This window comes from Entelurus aequoreus, linkage group LG10 (assembly GCF_033978785.1).
Source record: "Entelurus aequoreus isolate RoL-2023_Sb linkage group LG10, RoL_Eaeq_v1.1, whole genome shotgun sequence".
NCBI lineage: Eukaryota > Metazoa > Chordata > Actinopteri > Syngnathiformes > Syngnathidae > Entelurus > Entelurus aequoreus.
The window spans coordinates 17,469,310-17,492,833 of record NC_084740.1 but is presented as its reverse complement, the minus strand read 5'-3'; the positions used below and the strand labels follow the sequence as shown (position 1 = coordinate 17,492,833).

The 23,524-nt window shown below is 40.9% G+C and overlaps 1 protein-coding gene across 2 annotated transcripts in view; it reads right to left on the bottom strand.

Annotated features, from left to right (window-relative positions):
• Nucleotides 1-1,685: 1,685 nt before the first annotated feature.
• Nucleotides 1,686-23,524, bottom strand: part of mfsd1 (major facilitator superfamily domain containing 1) — a 30,633-nt gene continuing 8,794 nt past the window's right edge. The window contains exons 8-17 of one of the 2 annotated variants that reach the window (XM_062062055.1): nt 23,083-23,181; nt 22,795-22,906; nt 18,158-18,214; nt 17,488-17,644; nt 16,980-17,077; nt 16,752-16,864; nt 15,284-15,331; nt 15,127-15,193; nt 6,271-6,376; nt 1,686-2,362 (exon numbers count right to left, since the gene is read on the bottom strand). In XM_062062055.1, the coding sequence (XP_061918039.1) occupies nt 2,303-2,362; nt 6,271-6,376; nt 15,127-15,193; nt 15,284-15,331; nt 16,752-16,864; nt 16,980-17,077; nt 17,488-17,644; nt 18,158-18,214; nt 22,795-22,906; nt 23,083-23,181 (917 nt within the window). In that variant the 3' untranslated portion in view covers nt 1,686-2,302. Of the gene's footprint in view, nt 2,363-6,270; nt 6,377-6,467; nt 7,229-15,126; nt 15,194-15,283; nt 15,332-16,751; nt 16,865-16,979; nt 17,078-17,487; nt 17,645-18,157; nt 18,215-22,794; nt 22,907-23,082; nt 23,182-23,524 lie in introns of those variants that run through there. The other variant, XM_062062056.1, reaches the window with a different exon arrangement.

The following is a 23,524-nucleotide window of genomic DNA, read 5'->3' as shown; positions in this document are numbered from 1 at the left end:
CCCCTCCGACCCCCACCCATCATTCCTCATTCATTCACCAGTGTGAGCGGCACTGGGGGCAAGGGGGAAGTGTCCTGCCCAAGGACACAATGGCAGCGATTTGGATTGTAAGAGGCGGGGAGGGAACTTGCAACCCTCAGGTTTCTGGCACGGCCGCTCTACCCACTACGCCAGGGGTGGGCAATTAATTTTTACCGGGGGCCACATGAGCAACCCGAGCACTGCTGGAGGGCCACATCGACAATATTCCAATTAAATTTTGCTCAATATTATTTTTGATATATACCGTAAGATAAATAATAATAACAATAATAATAATAATACTTTCATTTAACATAACTTAACTTTATACCAAAAGCACTGCTTTGGAAATCATTTGTACCCCTTTCAGAGATCACATTTAGTTCCCCTTAAACATCCTCATGTTGCACAATAGGATGAAGTGTGCATTCCTGTAACTTTCTCTAGTAATAGCATTCCATGATTAATATAAATAAATTAACATTAATAATAAATGACAGTAAAATAAGCACACGTATGACTGAGGAGTCATAGTGTAACTTTGTGTGGTGTTTGAGTTGTCCGACTTTTTGTGTGGCCATAAACGCACCAGTGGTTTAGTGCTATGCGTGTTGGTGACAGATGACAAGTTGGTTTTGGCCTGGTTTGTACGGCAGAAAATGACTAGTTTTTCGAGATAGAAGTGTTTTACTCATGTTTTTGGTGTGGTTATGTCCGAATATAAACAGTTTTGCTCAATAAAGTGATCGATATAATTCCTGTCCTCGAAGCATCTTGATAGACGTTACAATAATTGAAGGTGTTCAATTGAACGGTGTGGACGAACACCGTTAGGGCCGCTTGTTGTCACTGTCACTCAAAGTTGCATTGCAAAATTACACAGAATAAATGTGATTATTTTGTTTAGAATTCAGATGTGATTTGATTTGGAGCGCGGCATATATTTGCTGTGCGCAGAGGACGCTTGAGCAGTGCACAATTGCGCAGGCGCGCACCTTAGAGGGAACGTTGCTTGGCAGTCCATGTCTTGTTGAAAACACGGCATTAGTCATCAACTTTTCTCTTTTTAGCGTCTCGGGTGTAAACCGTGCATCACTTGTCGCTGTGCACCTTCACTCACAGGTTACACACGGACATACGCCCATAAATAACACTTTTTAAAATAAAAGCAGCACAGTTGTATTGCGCGCACGACATACGGTAGATGTTTTTTCAACTTTATTTTGTAATTTGTGATTGCAGCTGTTCACATTCACTCACAATAAGTCCAAACGGAAGTAATACAAATAACGCTTTTCAAAACAAAAGCAGCACCGTTGTATTGCACACTCAACATAGATACTTTTTAAAATGTATTTTGTAATTTATGATTGGCCTCACGCGGGCCGGCCAGGGACGCACAAAGGGCCGGATGTGGCCCGCGGGCCGCAGAATGCCCAGGTCTGCACTACGCCATGCTGCCCCAGATGCGAATGTACGGTCATAATTTCTATGCATTTGTGTAAACTAACTTCTACTCCTGAACTGCTTCTCGCATAAAGGTTAAAACATTCGTCAAAACATGCTGTTGCCCGTGCAACTTTTTTTTCCCCCAGACGAATACACCACATGGTGGCGCTGTTAATAAACCCCAGAGTTTGACCGCCATATTGACTTGAGATCCATCACATTACTAGAAGGTACCTTAGAGTCCAATAATGCATCCTATAATAAATGCATTGGGTACGTTATTGCAGATTATACTGTGCCTTGAAGGAGGGAAATAGATTTTTTTTCTGCACTTTTATTTCAGATTGGGTGACGAAATATAAATTACTAACTCTTATCAGTTTATATGTTTTAGTTAACACTCAACTGCTTTGATTTATTTGGCACGATGCAACCTGGAGGGACTGTAAACGTGGCAAATGTGCTGAGTAGGCACACACACTTGGACACATTACAAAAGGTTGTGAATAAAAAAAAAGGTAGGAGTTAATACAGTCAAAATCGTAATAAAATAAAAAGGCATAAAGTGTAACATATGTACTCTGTGTCCCAAAGAGCTGACTTACTTAAAACTGAACAAAGGGAAACTAGATACCTGTCCACACAGAATAACAATCACCCATGTGACTGTGATGACTGAAAGTGCCTTGAAGGGGAAACGTGATGTCTTCCTTAAGTTCAATAGGGGACTTTGTACAGTAAACAGTCTCGTCTATTGTTGTTGTCAGTGCATACTTGTCTGAAGTCACATAGCTAAAGTGCCAGAGGTGTGCAGACGGCCAGATGAAGGGCATCACTTCAGAACACTCCTGTGGGCGAGCGATGACAGATGGCTCGAGCAGTGGCCTGGCAGCTGAGGGCAAAGAGGGAAATGGAGGATAAGACCTCATTTGTAACAGAGGAGATAGTAATAAATAAACGAATACATCAGTGGGGCATCAAAATCAATCCCTATAGCTCACTATAAAGACCTGCTGTACCAGATTAGAGGCTTAATCGGTTACAGTGGAGCCGCCTGCTTCTAAATGCATCCTTTTTTTTGTCACGTCTTTTGAAAAATACGCCTCTTAAGCTGCACAACTCTTTAAAATATTTTGTGAGATAGTAATGGCAAAGAAGAAAAATGTGATGACAACCATAGAAGAGTAGTACAGAGGAGTGTACAATACTAGATGGACTAAGCAACATGCATAGTAAAAGAAAACGTGAACATGCATCACAAAGTCAGCCTCATTCACATCATTCCCTGGGCTTTTGCAAAGTTTAACAACTTTTTTGTTCTGCCATTTTTTTTTTTACATTTTTTTTTTTTTATGTCCTGCCCAGCTTCTCAGGCAAATCATATAGTTGATGTAGATGCCCATATCGGCTGTTCAGATTTACTTTACAAAAGAGAAGTGTAGGATACTTCTCTTGTTGCCTTATTTGTATTTTGACTTTATTAAATGTATTTATATTATCATTTGGTGCAGCCGGGCCGGAGCAGGAGGGGATAGAAAGAGAAAAAAAGGAAGATAGAGGGGGGAATTGTGGGGACAAGAGGGGGATTAGACAGAGAGACAAAAACAACAACAGCAAACACAACAACAACAACAACAACAACAGAGCAACATCAGCAAATACGACATGTAAAAATATGATGGTAAAAGTAATAGCAAATAAGCAGTTAGCAAAAATAAAAAATAATACAGAAATGATAATGAGCATTATTACACTTGTTCTGCAATTTTAAATACCGGTAAGTAAGTTATAAAAATAAAAAATTACAAATGTCATTGTTAATTAATATAGCTGGAAAAATACAACAACGAGGTTGCTTGAATCAAATTAACAAAGTCACACCCCCTATCAAAAATATGAAATGGTTGCTTCCACCTGGATAGCAGCACCAGCGTTTTGAAAGAAGGATGAAGTGATAGACGGAAGGTAAAAATATAATACATCTTTTTGTGGCAGCACAGGAAAAAACATATGTACCAGTTTACTTTTTGCATATCATTACCCATAACTGTGGTGCATTCGAAGACCTCTGATCAAGGTTAGAAACTGAGGTGTCACTATGTTATAATAATAATAATAATAATAATAACAATCATCAGAATAATCATGTATTATGATGATTCATATTGTCCAAAATGGATAATCCTATGTCTAACAGCTAATCTCTACTTTACACTCTGAAGTAAAAGGGAAACCTGACAAATGTATAATCATATTTAAGGGAAAAATGACAGGTTGTAGCATTACTTAAAATCATATTCTGCCACATTATATTGAATGTGTTGGCAATTTTCTAAAATATTCAAATAATTTAGGGGTGTTTGGAAGTGTTGTAGATATGTCAATCTCATCTGTACAAAGTCAAAAACTTAATTACGTTTTTGTGTGTGTTTTCAAAAGCTGTTTTGAATCAAAACAATGCAATAATAGTGTTTTTTAGTGGATGTTAACATACCACATGTGTGTGAATGGTGCAGTCAAGAATGGAAGGCACAACATTAGCTACTATGCCTATGCCCTTTCAATAGCCACTTATGTATATGATTATACGACAGGAAAGTTTACAGTTGATACTTATGACATTTAAGCATGTCAAAATTCCACTTAATACATGACCAATAATTGATGAAGGTAAAATTAGAAAGAGATTAGGAGAGCAAAGGTTATTCAATTTTACAAAAGCAATGTTTGTGCTATTTTTTTTTTCTTCACATAATAACCAAAACTGTAATATGTTGTATTATCTCCTTTGGCCTAAAAAAGGTTATGTTCAGGAATTCAAGCGAAAAAACTGCAACATAATTTGACTTCACAGTCAGAGATTGTTTTATTATCTTTTTGTAAAACAGTACATTTGAAAATGTATTAAAATTCAGCATTAACATATGTTTAAAGTGTATTAACCACGGCAGAAACATACAGATTATGTTGGTAGCTAAATAACAATATTGTTGATTCAGGGCAGCTGTGGCAAAAGCCTTATACCTTATTGGGTGTTGAGCTAATACAAACCCCAAAACCAGTGAAGTTGTCACATTGTGTAAATGGTGAATCAAAAAAGAATACAATGATCTGCAAAATCTTTCAAACCTATATTCAATTGAATAGACTGCAAAGACAATATATTTAACGTTCAAACTGGAAAAAATTTATTTTTTGCTAATATTAGCTCATTTGGAATTTGATGCCTGCAACATGTTTTAAAAAAGCTGGCACAAGTGGCAAAAAAGACTGAGAAAGTTGAGGAATGCTCATCAAACACTTATTTGGAACATCCCACAGGTAAACAAGCTAATTGGGAACAGGTGGGTGCCATGATTGGGTATAAAATCAGCTTCCATGAAATGCTCAGTCATTCAAAAACAACAATGAAGCAAGGACCACCACTTAGTGAACAAATGTGTGAGCAAATTGTCGAACAGTTTAAGAACAACATTTCTCAAAGAGCTATTGGAAGGAATTTAGGGATTTCACCATCTACGGACCGTAATATAATCAAAAGGTTCAGAGAATCTGGAAAAATCACTGCACGTAACATTGATTGCCCGTGACCTTGGATCCCTCAGGCGGTACTGCATCAAATACCGACATCAGTGTGTAAAGGATATCACCACATGGGCTCAGGAACACTTCAGAAAACCACTGTCAGTAACTACAGTTTGTCACTACATCTGTAAGTGCAAGTTAAAACTGTACTATGCAAAGCGAAAGTCATTTATCAACAACACCCAGAAACGCCGCCGGCTTCGCTGGGCCCGAGCTCATCTAAGATGGACTGATGCAAAGTGGAAAAGTGTTCTGTGGTCTGACAAGTCCACATTTCAAATTGTTTTTGGGAAATGTGGGCATTGTGTCCTCCGGAACAAAGAGGAAAAGAACCATCCGGATTGTTATAGGCGCAAAGTTGAAAAGCCAGCATCTGTGATGGTATGGGGGTGTATTAGTGCCCAAGACATGGGTAACTTACACATCTGTGAAGACATCATTAATGCTGAAAGGTACATACAGGTTTTGGAGCAACATATGTTTCCATCCAAGCAACGTTATCATGGACGCCCCTGCTTATTTCAGCAAGACAATGCCAAGCCACGTGTTACAACAGCGTGGCTTTATAGTAAAAGAGAGCGGGTACTAGACTGGCCTGCCTGTAGTCCAGACTTGTCTCCCATTGAAAATGTGTAGCGCATTATAAAGCCTAAAATACCACAACAGAGACCCCGGACTGTTGAACAACTTAAGCTGTACATCAAGCAAGAATGGGAAATAATTCCACCTGAGAAGCTTCAAAAATGTGTCTCCTCAGTTCCCAAACGTTCACTGAGTGTTGTTAAAAGGAAAGGCCATGTAACACAGTGGTAAAAATGCCCCTGTGCCAACTTTTTGCAGTGTGTTGCTGCCATTAAATTCTAAGTTAATGATTATTTGCAAAAAAAAAGAAGTTGTTTCTCAGTGTGAACATTAAATATCTTGCCTTTGCAGTCTAATCAATTGAATATAAGTTGAAAATGATTTGCAAATCATTGTATTCTTTTTTTATTTACCATTTACACAACGTGCCAACTTCACTGGTTTGGGGTTTTTGTAACTGTACAAGCACAGTATGTTTCTAATTGATTGATAAAGAAGCTATATTTTTATTAAAATTAGAGCACCAGACGTCAACCAGCATCATATAAAATATTATGGTCAACTTTGGATGTTCCACTGCAATAAATTAATAGATTTGCATTTTAAATTACAAAGTGTGAGTGTGTACTATACCTGTGTTCCCAGCCTTGAGAGATAGCGGTTGCGTAAGCCAAAAGCAGACATAGGTGTCAATCTCGCCAATTCACCGTCTGTCAGCTGACTGGGCCGCCGTCTATTCCTGCACATAACAAGAACAAAGTTACCACCTATAACAAGTGCTACAGAAAAGTGCAACTGTGAAAGGGAAATACAACAAACTCAGAAAGTCGTTTTATATCAATCATCTTTTATCAAAAATGTTACTTGGTTTGACAAAAACAGCTCAAGTTTTAAACAGCGAAAATGCAGTCCTTAAAAGGACATGTATTCTTAAAAATATAAAATGACATAGTGGTTAAAAGTAGACAAAAGTGCCTCATGTTTCACTCAAAGTACCCCTAAACCAGTAAGGAGCAAATGAAACAATTGGGAAAATTGATGTTGGTAGTTTTTAACATTTAAAAAGAACAAATGCTCTTGTATGCACTAAATTAAAACAACTCACTTTGTCTGAGCAGAGGCCAGAACATACTGCAAATATTCATAAATGATATGTACAAAAGACAACATGACACAAACACATTTAGAAAGTACTGTAGAGTACACATAAAACTTATACGGTAATTGAAGCTTTCATGGATTGTTAAGGATTGTCAGGAACTTTTCCATTCTGATACAAAAAGGCTATAAAGAAGTTCAAGCCACTCAACTTTCTTTTTAAACCGAAGAAAAACAAAAAATGAGGCAAAACAGAATTAAAAAATGCCGCTTAAATGTGTCCTTAATGTTAACACAAGCAAATATCATATCCAGACATTCAGGTTTGGTGTTGAAGCGCCACTGATGATGGTGGTGGGCGGAGTCAGTGGCGCAGTCCCGCCTCCACATTCCATGACTGACAGCAGAGGGGCGGACAATGCAGCCAGCTGGCCCTGTACGCCCAGGACTGTGTGCCGTCCCTCAACATCATCATCATCGTCATCATCATTATCTGGAAAATAGCAGTAACAGAAATTAGACACATTAAAAACATAAAACTTAGAAAAAAGACAAACAGATGGACTTAATTTCCCTATTGTGAACACTCTCAGACAAAGAATTGGGACGGAAAGAAGTGCCACCCACCGAGACAATCGTGCACGTATTTTGCAAATCCAAAATAAACTCAAGGGAATTGTGTGTGTGTGTGTGGCAACTATTTTCTGACTCATATTAACCAACATTTTCACAACCACATGTTTGTTTTGCTATATTACTTGTTTAATAAATAACACCTCCAGCACGAAAACAGCAAATGTCATGAATGCCTCAATTTGTCTTGATCAAAATAACATTTGTATTAAAATCCTGCATAAAAAAAATAAAAAAAATTTAAATAACTGTTGGGGCATCTAATTGGCACCTGGTAAAAAACATAAGCATTAGCAGCTTTGGCTGTTAGCAATTTTCTGATTTAGTCCACAAAATGGCATTAGCTGCATCTGAACGATTATAAGTGGTCAACAGCCAGGAGCTTTATCTATTTCTCTGTGCACTTTAAAACTCAGATGTTGGTATGAAACTCATTACAACTTATACACTTGCCATACTGTCGTTTGCAGAGTAATAATAGATCAATCATTGCTCTTCATACGTATTACTGCATTGGTTCTGTTGCTGCCGTGTTGAGAATTATATACACCAATAAAGGCCAAGTTGTTTTTTTCCACTTTCTCTAAATCATTATTAAAGTTAAATTATGAAGTTGTTGTATTGAATGAGTTTCAAAATTTCAGAAATAATTCCTTGTCCTCTCGAGGTTGAGGTAACTTAATGGCCTAGCTATAAATATAGCATGTACAGTAATTACATGTTCAGTGTTCACCTGCATGTTATCAACAACCAATGAAAATACGTTTTATCCCGCCATGTTTATAGTATCTCTATCCTCCAAAAAAACACATATTTACACTTCAAATCACACGTCCTCCACTAACTTTGTATTGGAGACACTCAGTAGGCTGAAAAGGCGTTCTTATCTTCAATGAACCAAGTGTCGACAACCTTGGATTATATTTGAATGTTTTGAGCAGACACATAATCTAATGAGATCCAATAAAATGTATCCCTCTACAAAAAGGTTATCGACTAGCACAGAGGTAGTAATGCAACAATAAAGTATGTTTATTATTGAGGTTGTAATTTGCAATGCTGAACTCCAAAGCATTATTGATAATATTTGATCTGCCTTTGTGAGGGGGAGATTACAAAAACATCTGGTCTCACTTGCTAGCAATAGCTTATAGCTAGAGATTGACATCACTTTGTTTTTCAACCATTAGACTGGAGAAAGTGTGTTTGAAGGACAGTGCTGAGAAGAAGAATTAAAGAGAGAAATCATCAAAAATAATACCGTGCAGCCAACTTGGCGAGGCAGTTGGAGTGTCGCACTGCTGACGCAGAAGGAGTCTAACGCCAGCCGAGGATGCTAAAATAATATCTAACCGACGGACTTTTATCCATGAAATGATGGAGAGGCAGCTGATGGTGTGTTTGACAGAGAAGAAGCTTGAAAGAGATACCATAAAAGTCCACTTTCAAAAGGTAAATGCTGTAGGGGGGTCCCCACATCTGCGGTCCCCTCCAAGGTTTCTCATTGTCATCCCATTGGGTTGAATTTTTTTATTGCCCTGATATGGGATCTGAGCCGAGGATGTCGTTGTGGCTTGTGCAGCCCTTTGAGACACTTGTGATATAGGGCTATATAAGTAAACTTTGATTGATTGACTGTAAATTATTAATACATTACTTCATAGAACTACTGTGGTTGTTTGAAGCCCATTCTATTGTGTTCCATCCATCCATCTTCAACCGCTTATCCGGAATCAGGTCGCGGGGACAACAGCTCCAGCAGAGACCCCCAGACTTCCCTCTCCAGAGCAACATTTGCGACTTCCTCCTGGGGAATCCCGAAGTGTTCCCAGGCCAGAGAGGAGATATAATCCCCCCATCTGGTCCTTGGCCTGCCGCGGGGTCTCCTCCCAGTGGGACGTGCAACGAGGACCTCCCTGGGGAGACGCTCGTGAGGCATCCGCACGAGATGCCCGAACCACCTAAGCTGGCTCCTTTCCAAGCGAAGGAGCAGCGGCTCTACTCCGAGTCTCTCTCGGGTGACTGCACTTCTCACCCTATCTCTAAGGGAGATGCCAGCCACCCTTCTGAGGAAACTCATTTCGGCCGCTTGTATCCGCGATCTTATTCTTTCGGTCATTACCCACACTTCATGACCATAGGTGAGAGTAGGAATGTAGATAGCTCGGTGGACCGAGAGCTTTGCCTTCTGGCTCAGCTCTCGTTTCGTCACAACAGTGCGGCAGAGAGACTGCAATACTGCCCCAGCTGCTCCGATTCTCCGGCTGATTTCCTTCTCCATCTTTCCCTCACTCGTGAACAAGACCCCGAGATACTTAAACTACTCCACCTGGGACAGAGTCTCGTCCCCTACCGGGACTGTACAAACCATCGGTTTCCTGCTGAGAACCATGGCCTCAGATTTGGAGATGCTGATCCTCATTCCAGCCGCTGAACACTCAGCTGCGAACCGATCCAGTGAGAGCTGAAGGTCACGAACCGAAGGTGCCATCAGGACCACATCATCTGCAAACAGCAGTGATGCAACCCTGAGCTCCCCGAGACGTATACCCTCTCCGCCATGGCCACGACTCCACCTAGAAATCCTGTCCATGAAAATCACAAACAGGATAGGTGACAGAGCGCAGCCCTGGCGGAGACCAACCCCCACTGGAAACGGATCCGACTTACATCCAAGCACCCGGACACAACTCTCGCTTTGGTTGTACAGAGATTGGATGGGCCTCAGCAGGGTTCCCCTCACTCCGTACTCCCTCAGCACCTCCCACAAGATCTCCCGGGGGACCCGGTCATACGCCTTCTCCAAATCCACAAAGCACATGTAGACTGGATAGGCATACTCCCAGGCCTTCTCCAGGACTCCCGCAAGAGTAAAGAGTTGGTCAGTTGTTCCACGACCAGGACGGAATCCACATTGCTCCTCCTGAATCTGAGGTTCGACCATTGGCCGGACCCTCCTTTCCAGTACCTTGGCGTAAACTTTCCCAGGGAGGCTAAGTAGTGTGATGCCCCTGTAATTAGCACACACCCTCTGGTCCCCCTTTTTGAAAAGGGGAACCACCACCCCAGTCTGCCACTCCCTCGGCACTGTCCCAGACTTCCACGCAATGTTGAAAAGGCGTATCAACCAAGACAGCCCATCAACACCCAGAGCCTTCAGCATTTCTGGACGGATCTCGTCAACCCCCGGAGCTTTGCCACTGTGGAGTTGTCTAACTACCTCAGTGACTTCACTCCGAGAGATCGACGTCGATCCCCCATCATCCTCAGGCCCTGCTCCTATCAGGGAGGGTGTATCTGATGTATTTGGGTTCAGGAGTTCCTCAAAGTGCTTTTTCCAACGCCCTACGACTTCCTCACTTGAAGTCAGCAAAGTCCCATCCTTGCCGTACACAGCTTGGATGGTTCCCTGCTTACCCCTCCTGAGGTGCCGTATGGTCTTCCAGAACAGCTTTGGTGCCGCCCGATAGTCCTTCTCCATGGATTCCCCGAACTGCTCCCACACCCTCTGCTTAGCCTCGTCCACAGCCACGGCCGCTGCCCTTTGGGCCCGTCGGTACCTTGCAACTGCCTCCGGAGTCCCCTGGGATAACATACCCCGGTAGGACTCCTTCTTCAGTCGGACGGCTTCCCTGACCACCACTGTCCACCAGGGTGTTCGAGGGTTACCGCCCCTTGAGGCACCTAAGACCTTCTGGCCACAGCTCGCAGCTGCAGCTTTAGCAATAGAGGCTTTGAACATTGCCCATTCCTGTTCAATGTCCCCAACCTCCACAGGGATGGCAGAGAAGTCCCGCCGGAGGTGGGAGTTGAAGTCCTTCCGGACAGAGGACTCCTCCAAACGTTCCCAGTTCACCCGCACTACACGTTTGGGTTTGCCAGATCTGTCCAGAGGTTTCCCCCGCCATCTAACCAACTCACCACCAGATGGTGATCAGTTGACAGTTCCGCCCCTCTCTTTACCCAAGTGTCCAAAACATACGGCCTCAGATCAGCTGATACGATTACAAAATCGATCATTGATCTTTGGCCTAGGGTGCTCTGGTACCAGGTACACCTATGAGCATCCTTATGCTTGAACATGGTGTTTGTTATCGCAAGTCCGTGACTAGCACAGAAGTCCAATAACAATCCACCACTCAGGTTCAGATCAGGGAGACCTTTCCTCCCAATCACGCCAGTCCAAGTATCACTGTCATTGCCCACGTGCGCGTTGAAGTCCCCCAGCAAGACTATGGAATCCCCTGCTGGCGCCCCATACAGGACCCCGTGCAAGGTATCCAAGAAGGCCGAATACTCTGAACTCTTGTTTGGTGCGTACGCACAAACAACAGTCAGAGTTTTCCCCCCTCCAACCCTAAGGCGAAGGGAGGCGACCCTCTTGTCCACCGGGGTGAACTCCAACGTACAGGCACTCAGCCGGGGACTCGTGAGTATCCCCACACCCGCCTGTGCCCTCACACCCTGAGCAACTCCAGAAGTGAACAAGGTCCATCCCTTGTCCAGGAGTGTGGTTTCAGAGCCCTTGCTATGCGTAGAGGTAAGCCCCACCAGATCCAACTGGTAGCGCTCCACCTCCCGCACCAGCTCCTTCCCCACCAGCGTACAGACGTTCCACGTCCCGAAAGTCAGCCTCTGCTGCCCCGAATTGGTCCGTCTAGAGCCTCCACTTTCACTGCCATCCACTTGGCAGCGCACCCGACCCCACTGGTTCAGACCGCGGGTGGTGGGCCCACGTGGCGGAGAAGATGGTGTGTCCACGTAGCTTCTTCGGGCTTTGCCCGGCCGGGCTCCGTGGCTAGCCCGGCCACCAGGCGCTCGCTGACGAGCCCTACCTCCGGGCCTAGCTCCGGAGGAGGGCCCCGGGCTTCCTCCGGGCCTGGTAACGCATCCTCTTTTATTTTGTTTCATGGGGGGTATCGTAACGCTGATGGGGGGGGCATTCGGGTGCTACACCTTGCCCAAGGGTGACCCGGAACTATGTAAGGCAGGGGCGTTCAACTCCCTGAGGCTATTGTGTTGTTTATCCATAAAATAATTTTAGTTAAAAAAAAAAACATTTTTTTAAAAGGCATGTTAAGCAACAATTCAATTAATTTCCAAGGTGACATTGATTTGAGATACAAGTGTTTTGAGTTAAGAGCTCCATCAGAGACGTTTAAGTCCATCCATCCATTTTCTACCGCTTGTCTAATACGGTATATTTATCTCGTTGCCAATACTGAGCAAGTTACCTTTTTTAAAGCCAGAGTTTATAAAGCTCCGTAGGTATACCTTACTACCTGACCAGCGACAGTGGGTTTTTTTAGCAACAGATACACTAATTAATTACTAATTCAAATAATACAACATTTTTATAGTGAAATATTGTGTGTTACTACTGTGGTGATCCCGAGCCAATATGCGATAGTCAGAGATGTACTTCAGTTTTGCTGAGGCCAAGAAGCTTTATTAACTAGCGGTAACAACAGGCAGTTAGGCCTGGATCGATAACACAATTTGCAGGAAGATATGCTGTCCCAAAAATTATGAATCATTACTATTGTCAGAATTATTTTGAAATCAAATTCAGCACTAACGTAATAATAAAAATTAAATGAATAATTAGATATGGAACATCTTGAAGTGCAGTATTTACCCCAGCTGCAAAATCTGTCGAGTTTTGTTTAGTTGTCTTTTTTTGTTGCCATCGCTTTCAAACAAATTCGGCATACTGGCTCGTTCGTCCGTGTTGATGGGCTCATGTTGCTGATTTGGTTTGAGCCATGACTAGCGAGGATATGTGCGCGCATCCTGTGTGTGCAAGCTTGCGGTCCCGCCTCCGCCCACGGAGACAAAGATTAGGGATGACTGACCGGAGGTTTCACTTTGTTTGTTTAATTCTGCTGTTGAATAAACACGGTCAGGTATTAAGAGCAAAGCACCCTGTTTGAAAGCAAGAAATGAAGAAAAAAAACACACACGGACATGGCAATTTATCGACGGCGAAAAAGTTAGAGTTAATTTTTATTTATAGTTCGATTAATTGATTTACTGAGTATCAGCCCATGTCACCACGCAGAGTACAGGAGCCAAAATGTCTCCACATGTCGACTGCTAGCCCTGTGCTATCACAGTTAACTCCATGTCACTCAACAGGCACCGCTGTTATTATGAAGTTTAATTTCATGAAACATTTCTTAAAGGCATGCCAGATTTTTTACAAAGAAAGGCAATAATTACTTTCCGTGCTCACCAGTTACATTTAGTAATTCTGCTTAATTGAATTACCTTTTGGGGAAAATAATTGTACATACACTATATTGCCAAAGGTATTTGGCCACCCATCCAAATGATGAGAATCAGGTGTCCTAATCTCTTGGCCCGGCCACAGGTGTATAAAATCAAGCACTTAGGCATGGAGACTGTTTCTACAAACATTTGTGAAAGAATGGGCCGCTCTCAGTGATTTCCAGCGTGGAACTGTCAAAGGATGCAACCTGTGCAACAAATCCAGTCGTGAAATGTCCTCGCTCTTAAATATTCCAAAGTCAACTGTCGGCTTTATTATAAGAAAATGGAAGAGTTTGGGAACAACAAACACTCAGCCCCCAAGTGGTAGGCCACGTAAACTGACAGAGAGGAGTCAGCGGATGCTGAAGCGCATAGTGCAAAGACATTCTGCACAGTCAGTTGCTACAGAGCTCCAAACTTCATGTCACCTTCCAATTAGCCCACGTACAGTACGCAGAGAGCTTCGTGGAATGGGTTTCCATGGCCGAGCAGCTGCTTCAAAGGCATGCATCACCAAGTCCGATGCAAAGCGTGGGATGCAGTGGTGTAAAGCACGTCACCACAGGACTCTAGAAAAGTGGAGACGCCTTCTCTGCAGTGATGAATCACGCTTTTCCATCTGGCAATCTGATGGACCAGTCTGGGTTTGGAGGTTGCCAGGAGAACGCTACATTTCGGACTGCATTGTGCAGAGTGTGAAATTTGGTGGAGGAGGAATTATAGTGTGGGGTTGTTTTTCAGGAGTTGGGCTTGGCCCCTTAGTTCCAGTGAAATGAACTTTGAATGCTCCAGGATACCAAAACATTTTGGACAATTCCATGCTCCCAACCTTGTGGGAACAGTTTGGAGCGGGCCCCTTCCTCTTCCAACACGACTGTGCACCAGTGCACAAAGCAAGGTCCATAAAGACATGGATGACAGAGTCTGGTGTAGATGAACTTCACTGGCCTGCACAGAGTCCTGACCTGAACCCGATAGAACACCTTTGGGATTAATTAGAACGGCGACTGAGAGCCAGGCCTTCTCCACCAACATCAGTGGGTGACCTCACCAATGCGCTTTTGGAAGAATGGTGGAAAATTCCTAAAAACACACTCCGCAACCTTGAAGACAGCCTTCCCAGAATAGTTGAAGCTGTAATAGCTGCAAAAGGTGGACCGACATCATATTGAACCCTATGGTGTAGGAATGGGATGGCACTTCAAGTTCATATGTGAGTCAAGGCAGGTGGCCAAATACTTTTGGCAATATAGTGTATAACTAATTACTTTTTAAAGTAATAAGTAACACTGCCAGTGAGTGTAGATGTGATCCAGTAAATAAATATTCAACAGTCGATTTGTGTCAGGGTAAATCGTTTTTCGGAAGTGTCACAAAATGGGAGTATACCACTTGACGAGACGAGTGGGTTGTTCATTATGTTTCTAAGATGCCTGCAAGTGGGTGGAAAAGCGGCGACGGAGTGTGAAGAGTGGCAGTACTCACTCTGCATCTGAAGTGGCTTCTTTCCGGAGTTTGGCTCTGGCAGTTGCTGACCGGTTCAAATCTCCTCCTGGAGCGGAAAAAGAGGAGAGATGGAAGGGATTACACACGGAGGACTAGTGGAAAGGTGTGTTTCGTGTTGACAAGTGTATTATCTTACCTCTTAGATAATCGACAAAGTAAAGTGTCACCGCAGCCACCAATGCAACTGCAAGACAAAAAAAACCTAGATGACTGTGAATCAAAAAATTGCTTTATCGGTTTTTACAGTCATTAAAGGCCTACTGAAATTATTTTTTTTTATTTAAACGGGAATAGCAGATCCATTCTATGTGTCATACTTGATCATGTCGCGATTTTGCCATATTTTTGCTGAAAGGATTTAGTAGAGAACATCGACGATAAATTTCGCATTTTGTGGTCGCTGATAAAAAAAGCCTTGCCTGTACCGGAAGTAGCGTGACGTCGCAGGTTGAAAGGCTCCTCACATTTCCCCATTGTTTACACCAGCAGCGAGAGAGATTCGGACCGAGAAAGCGACGATTACCCCATTAATTTGAGCGAGGATGAAAGATTCGTGGATGAGGAACGTGAGAGTGAAGGACTAGAGTGCAGTGCAGGACGTATCTTTTTTTCGCTCTGACCGTAACTTAGGTAAAAGGGCTCATTGGATTCCGCACTTTCTCCTTTTTCTATTGTGGGTCACGGATTTGTATTTTAAACCACCTCGAATACTATATCCTCTTGAAAATGAGAGTCGAGAACGCGAAATGGACATTCACAGTGACTTTTATCTCCACGACAATACATCGGTGAAGCACTTTAGCTATGGAGCTAACGTGATAGCATCGTGCCTAAATGCAGATAGAAACAAAAGAAATAAGCCCCTGACTGGAAGGATAGACAGAAGATCAACAATACTACTATCAGGGGACACCGAACCAAACACTGGACCTGTAACTACACGGTTAATGCTGTGCCGCCTGTCGTAGCCTAGCAATGCTGTTGCTAACGACGCCATTGAAGCTAACTTAGCTACGGGACTTCGTCAGAGCTATGATAAAAACATTAGCGCTCCACCTACGCCAGCCCTCATCTGCTCATCGACACCCGTGCTCACCTGCGTTCCAGCGAACGACGGTGCGACGAAGGACTTCACCCGATCATCGATGCGGTCGGCGGCTAGCGTCGGATAGCGCGTCTGCTATCCAAGTCAAAGTCCTCCTGGTTGTGTTGCTGCAGCCAGCCGCTAATACACCGATCCCCCCTACAGCTTTCTTCTTTGCAGTCTCCATTTCTCATTAAACAAATTGCAAAAGATTCAACAACACAGATGTCCAGAATACTGTGGAATTTTGCGATGAAAACAGAGCTGTTTGTATTAGGATACAATGTGTCCGAATACTTCCGTTTCAACCATCGACGTCACGCGAAAATGTCATCATACATACACGTTTTCAACCGGAAGTTTTTCGGGAAATTTAAAATTGCACTTTATAAATTAACTCGGCCGTATTTGCATGTGTTGCAATGTTAAGATTTCATCATTGATATATAAACTATCAGACTGCGTGGTCGGTGGTAGTGGGTTTCAGTAGGCCTTTAAAAGAGAGACAAAAAATACTGACTACATATGCAGATACAGAAAAAGACTTGGAGAACCAGGTATCCTTGTTTGTCTAGGATGGCTCCTGCTGCCATGGCGATGATTGCAAGTCCCAGGTTTTGAATGGACTGCATGCTAGAGAAGAAGATTAATATTATAATAAATATTATTATAGTCAATGAAAAAGCAAGAAACAGTTAACAGCTGGTGGGTAATGTCAAGCGGACACAATACGAAGAAGGGTACGTACAAGCCATAGGCCGTCCCTAGTTGATGCTCAGGCACCACAAAGGCAACCATGGGCCATAGGGCACATGCCAGGAGGGAGTATGACACACCCAACAATGACTGGAAAACACAAAGATGCTTTTAAGCCAACATTACCATTGATACATACAGGCATGCACCCAAATTCAATATAACATGGAGGTTACCGGTATTTAATTGAAGGAAAAAATATTTTGTTGTAACGTACAACATTAACCAGTGAAGAAGCCAGAGAAAAAAAAAAGTAAATTGCACTAACAATGGAATGAAAAAATCCAATTAACCAATTTGCCAGTTATTCATCTGTTCTATGTTTTATAACAATTGCCCTTCAAAACCAGGTTTATAACATATTCATGTACTGCTTGATGCAGTAACAAGAGTCAAGATTTCACTGTGTAACCTGAATCTAATTTTCATTTCATTACAATTGTGCTGACAATGTTGATTATTATTGGCATTAGCATTTAAAACGCAAGTTCATTGGTTACCATGGCGATCCACGGGTTCCAGAAGGTGAAGGCCAGCATCATGTGAGAGGCGAGCGTGGTGCACACAGCACACGTCACCCAAATTACGTTTTTCCCCGTCTTGTCCACCATGAAGCCCAAAACAGGAGACGCTGGTGCTGAGATGATGTAAACAATACTGAGGAAGACAGAAAGTTATAGTTTTAACTATTAACAATCAAGAAATATACACTAAAAGTAAGAATAAACCTTGAGATGTGAAAACATTTGTAATTCTACAAGAATTTAACATTAAGTATCCACACAAGCTATCTCTTACTATGTAATGTAACAGTTGTTTTTTTTTGTTTGATTACATTTTAATGTAAACTAGCCTCTTTAAATGTAGCTGTTTAACTTATCCATTCAGAATCCTGAATAAATTAATTCAAGTATAAGCCTGAACAACTATTCGAATCAATCGTTTAAATTAAATTATTACGGTGGAGTAACTGTGCAACAATCTCCCCAGTTTTGCAAAAGGCCTCACTGTTGATGTCTCACCAACAAAACAAGCCTGAGAACAAAGTCTAAAGTCCAAAAATGTAGATTTGACTAACCTGAAATGCAGTTTTCATGGACAAAATAATTTAAATATAACTCATAATTAAACTATTCTCAGTGCCTATTAATGACCCCTGACCTAAATTACCTATTGACAGCTCTGGCTTCAGCAGGGGAAAAGTTGAACTTCTGGATGAAAAAGACCCTGTAGGTAAGAAGACAAGATGATGGTGACTGGTGCAATCAAAAAAACGTATTTACCAAGTGTCAATCTTGCATCTGTCATGTGTGTAACATTTGTATGACTACTATTGTTATATGTCATCACTATTATCAACGTCAAGGGTGTCCAAACATTTTGACTTGGGGGGGCCGCATTGGGCTAACAAAATGTGGCCGGGGGCCGAAAGCATGTAAAGTAACAATATATAAATCCTATACCAGGCCTATTCAAGTGGGGGGCCGCGGGTCATATTCGGCCTGCCAAAACTTTTCATTTGGCCTGCCGAACATCACCCAAACAGGCTCGATGAAACCATTTAAACTAGGGTTGGTCATGTATTCAGTACTCCCGCCACACTACAGGGGGCATCAACAAGGCATATGTGTCACAATGAAGCAGCAGTGTGGCGAGTAAAAGACTTCATTCAACCCTGAAAAAAATCTAAATAAATTGCGAAAATCTGACTTTTACCAACAACTAGACAATCAAGTATGAATGTTCTGCCCCAAGCAAGTGCTTGAGTCATTGTTTTAAGCAATGGACACTGTTCCAGACAAGCAGCAACAACGGTAGAAATCCACACATAAGTAAGCTTCATCAACAAACTTGATCAAATCTTTGTAAGTAGATATTGTGCATAAATTAATTTAGTTTGTTTTGTATTAAAATTGCTGACTTTGTGATGTCTTTTGTATTTGTGGTTGTGCTGTTTTTTTGTCTGAAAGTAACTCTGGCAATCAAAGCTTGTACATGTAGCGCTGAATTTGACCAGTAGAGGGCGATAATGCTACACCTTAGGTTAAATTGTGATGAGTCACATACATTGTGTGCAATGATTGACTTGAATGTTGTGTAATTTTGATATGCGTAAACATCTGCAGTTTATTGTATGAATGTATTAACTGTTCTATTTTATTTATATTAAATACACAATGGACATTATTTATGTAAAATACATAATGGACGTTATAATTTTGTAATGTTTATTTTATTTTATATTTCTAGTCCTACAAACTTAAATAAAGGAATTAATGTAACTATATAAAACTAAGGAAGAAAAATAATTTAAAAGACGGAACATTAATTCTCAACAAAACTTCTATTTTTTAATGTTGTTAACTATCTGTCCAGCTGCACATGCTGGAAACGAACAGCGAGGGCAGAATAATGAATTTATTGACAGTCCAGTGTGAAAGCCGATGTGTTTACTTTGCAATCAAGTAAACAGTCTCAAAGGAAAAAAACTGGCGGAGACACTTTCTGACGAAACATCCACATTTCGATGCCCGGCCCCGGAGCTCTTGGGGTCTTGAAACTGCAGCCCTGTTCATTATGAAGTTGAATAACCCTGGCCTATACATGTATATGTTTACATATTCTACCAATACATTTGATGTATAGTTAAGATAATTGGAGATTAAGAGTATGTGCAAGTTCGACTCCTACAGTACCTTTTTTTTTTTTACCTCTGTGACAACCTCCCTAAAGTGGCTACAATGTGTCAAACATGAATAAGTGTGGAGAGAGTGTTTTGTATGTTCCCATCATGATTGTAATGCATTTAAATTGGTGTCATTTAGAATATTTTATGGTGCTTTGACATTTTTTTTTATATTATACACAAAGTACAGTGAGCAGGGTGTGTGTTATGTGTGACCATGTGTGTTGACTTTTTGTCTTGGTTGCATTTTTTTTCACGTCATGAGTCTGCCTCACAATACAAAGGTCCTGAGTAGTTGTGAGTTCAATCCCGGCCTCGGGATCTTTCTGTGTGGAGTTTGCATGTCCTCCCCGTGACTGCGTGGGTTCCCTCCGGGTACTCCGGCTTCTTCCCACCTCCAAAGACATGCACCTGGGGATAGGTTGATTGGCAACACTAAATTGGCCCTAGTGTGTGAATGTGAGTGTGAATGTTGTCGGTCTATCTGTGTTGGCCCTGTGATGAGGTGGCGACTTGTCCAGGGTGTACCCCGCCTTCCGCCCGATTGTAGCTGAGATAGGCTCCAGCGCCCCCCGCGACCCCGAAGGGAATAAGCGGTAGAAAATGGATGGATGGATGGAGTGGGGAAGGTTGTTTTGATTGGGTCATATAAGTGATTGCTGTGCTTGTTTCACTTTAAATAACAATTTATGGTCATTGACCTGATTTACTCACATTAACCACAAAAAAGCAGAAAATCTGCAGCAATCAGGCTGTCAGACATTTGAATTTAAATTGGAGACACTTCGCGGGCCAAATATCTTATTATAATTAGTCTTGCTTGATAATAAAGCCGCATTGTGGGGCTGCGCCACAAAAACCTATCGCGCACTCGGACATTGTGCTCTTTTGATGAGGCTCTCAATTTTATTTATAGACTGTATCACACTACTACAATATATAATAACTGGCAACCAGCAGACTATAGTCAAATTAATGACAAACATCACAATATACAAAAAACTGTGAATTAAACCATTTAAAAATGTAGAATTAAAAAGGGATATCACAACTTGTTCAAAGCCATATTTTTTTAAACCAAAAAATAACAAGAACCTCACTGGCTAGCTTATTTTACTGTTAGTGGTTTAACAGAACATATGTATATATTTTTCACAAACTGAATAAAAGTAGCATGTCAAAATTTCACACAGCCGAGCAGCCGAGTGGGGGCAATGCAACTTTTTACAAAGCGAACAAGACCATAACAACAAACAAACAAAGTCCCGCTAAAAAGCAGATTACTGTGGTGGAATCATTTACATTTACAAAGTATTATGTACGATAAGAAAAGAACATGATAAAGGACGATTACTAAAGTGGTCAGTCTGCATGTTGCTAAAGATACCGAATCTTGAGTAGTTACAGTGGAAAACCCAGCGTTTATCCACTTTCTAAAACTATAAAGCCCTTTCAATGTTGAACTGTATTATTTATTTGTATACAAGTACAATGCTACATTTTTGTTGACAGACGTATTTTATTTAAGACGGAATATTTAAATTTGCACTTTATTGATTTTAATATTGTGAGTTTATTTATTTGCATGCAATGTGCAATGCTACATTTTTGTTTACAGAAGTATCTTACTAAGGGTAAGATGCAGTGTATGTTCATGCCATAAATTGTGGCATTGTTTGTCTCCTTTCAAACTACTAGTTTTTGATCAACTAAAAGACTTGTTTTGAATGATGTATGTCATTTGTATGTATTGGTTACTTTAAAAAGTGTGGGGAAAGTATTCATTACATTTATGTATTGTTGCATTTGAAGCAATTGTAATATTGATAATAAAGGTAATTACTATTCATGATCAATATTGTTATCTGATTGTTAGTGCAATAATGTTAATTGTCATTTCTGTTATTACTATCTACCTCACTAACTAGTGCTTCTTTATCATTTTTGGTATCATAGACGGGGGAAAGAGACAATAACAACAAAAAACAACAACAACAACAGCAGAACTACATACGTAAATATGATATACAAATATGATACCAAAAATTATAAAGAAGAACTAGTTAGTGAGGTAAAGAGTAATAACAGAAATGACAATGAACATTATTGCACTACAAATTAGATAACAATATTGGTCATAAATAATATTTACCTTTATTATCAATATTACAGTCTATTTCCACCTGTCTTCTTTTTTTTTTTTAAATTCTATCCTTTCCTGCTCTGGTCCTGATACGCCAAACACTAAATAATCCATTAAATGAAGTCAAATACAAATAGGGAAACAAGAGTAATAAATCCCACAGTTCTCTTATGTAAAGCAAATCTGTACAACAGATATGGGCAAACAATATGATTTGCCTGAGTGGCTGGACAGGACATATTAAAAAAAGAAAAGAAAAAGAAGGGGGAAAAAATCTAAAAAAAATAGTAAATTATATTTAATGTGAAAAAAAATATTAGGTTTATTTTTAGGCCACATCACCCAGGACTAGTTTGAAATGTCCACTTTAGTGATAATCTTTTAAATCTTGTAAACAGAAATTAATCTTAAGATTTTATGGATCCACTCAATCACATTCAGCGATGTGTTGATGATATATTGCTTCTACACTGTAAAAAAAAAAGAAAGTTGAGAAAACGCAAATTTTCAAGGCAACATGATGCAACAAGATTTTTGCGTTTTCTCAACTTTTGACTACTGCTAAATAATGAAATACGATTTGCAATTGTTGTACTAATTATAGTTTTCAAGTTAGTCAGACTCAGAAATAAGGTTTCACTATGTTTAACTACCAAAACAGTGTCTGGCCAGCAGTAGTCAACAGTTGAGAAAACGCAAAAATCTCGTTGCATCATGTTGCCTTGAAAATTTGCGTTTTCTCAACTTTTTTTTTTTTACAGTGTATATTTGGCTCAAAACCTTTATCATACTCTGGCATCTGCTGAACAGGAGCTATTGAATGCTTGCCACCCAAGTGAAAACTGGAAGTGGCCCAAGATCACCCGTTTGCAACCCAGCCGTGAAAAAAACAATTTGGTGACTATAGAAGAAATTCACTAAAGTTAGACAAGATAAACAAATGTATAGAGTGAAACCTCCTCCTTGTGCAATACTCACTGTCCCAGTCCAATAAAGGGGAAGATAGCCACGTAGTAGCAAACACAAATGATGAAGATGATCCACAGGGGTAAGGGGAAGTCTTTCACATCGGTCAGTTTAATTACCTCACCTGACATTCAAGATAAAAACATACACTGAATGAAGCCTTAACTAATTAAAAACATCCATGTAATTAAGTAAACACTGTATAAGACAACACAGTCATGTAGCTAAAGTATGTTAGGGATAAAGGACATTTCTCTGAAGGTGCGAACAATACTCATAGACCTATTTAGAATACTTCACCTGTTTTGCCCTGCTCCTTTTGGAGGATTTTTTCTGCTCTTCTGTCGAGGAATGCCAACACCAAAGCACAGATTAGTGAGAAAATGCAGGTCACAGCAGCTAAGGAACAAAAATAGGATTAAACTCAGGTATGTAAATACAGCAGGGAGGCGAAACGTTTCTGAAGTGACTAATTGATGGAAAGCATTGCATGTTTAATTATGAAATCAATTGTAAAAACATAGATTATGCAGGAAACTAACTACAAAGACTGTTTGCCATAAAAAAAATTATACCTTTGAAAACATAAGATCATTAGTTTCCCCGCCCCAATTGTCCATCCAGCAAATTTTGTCGCATAAATTGTGAGCCCACAAAGCAAAGTTTGTTCAAATCAGATGCATGAGGGGAAAACATTGCACATAAAAAACAATCCAACAAAATGTTGGAAAAAGGGGAAGTA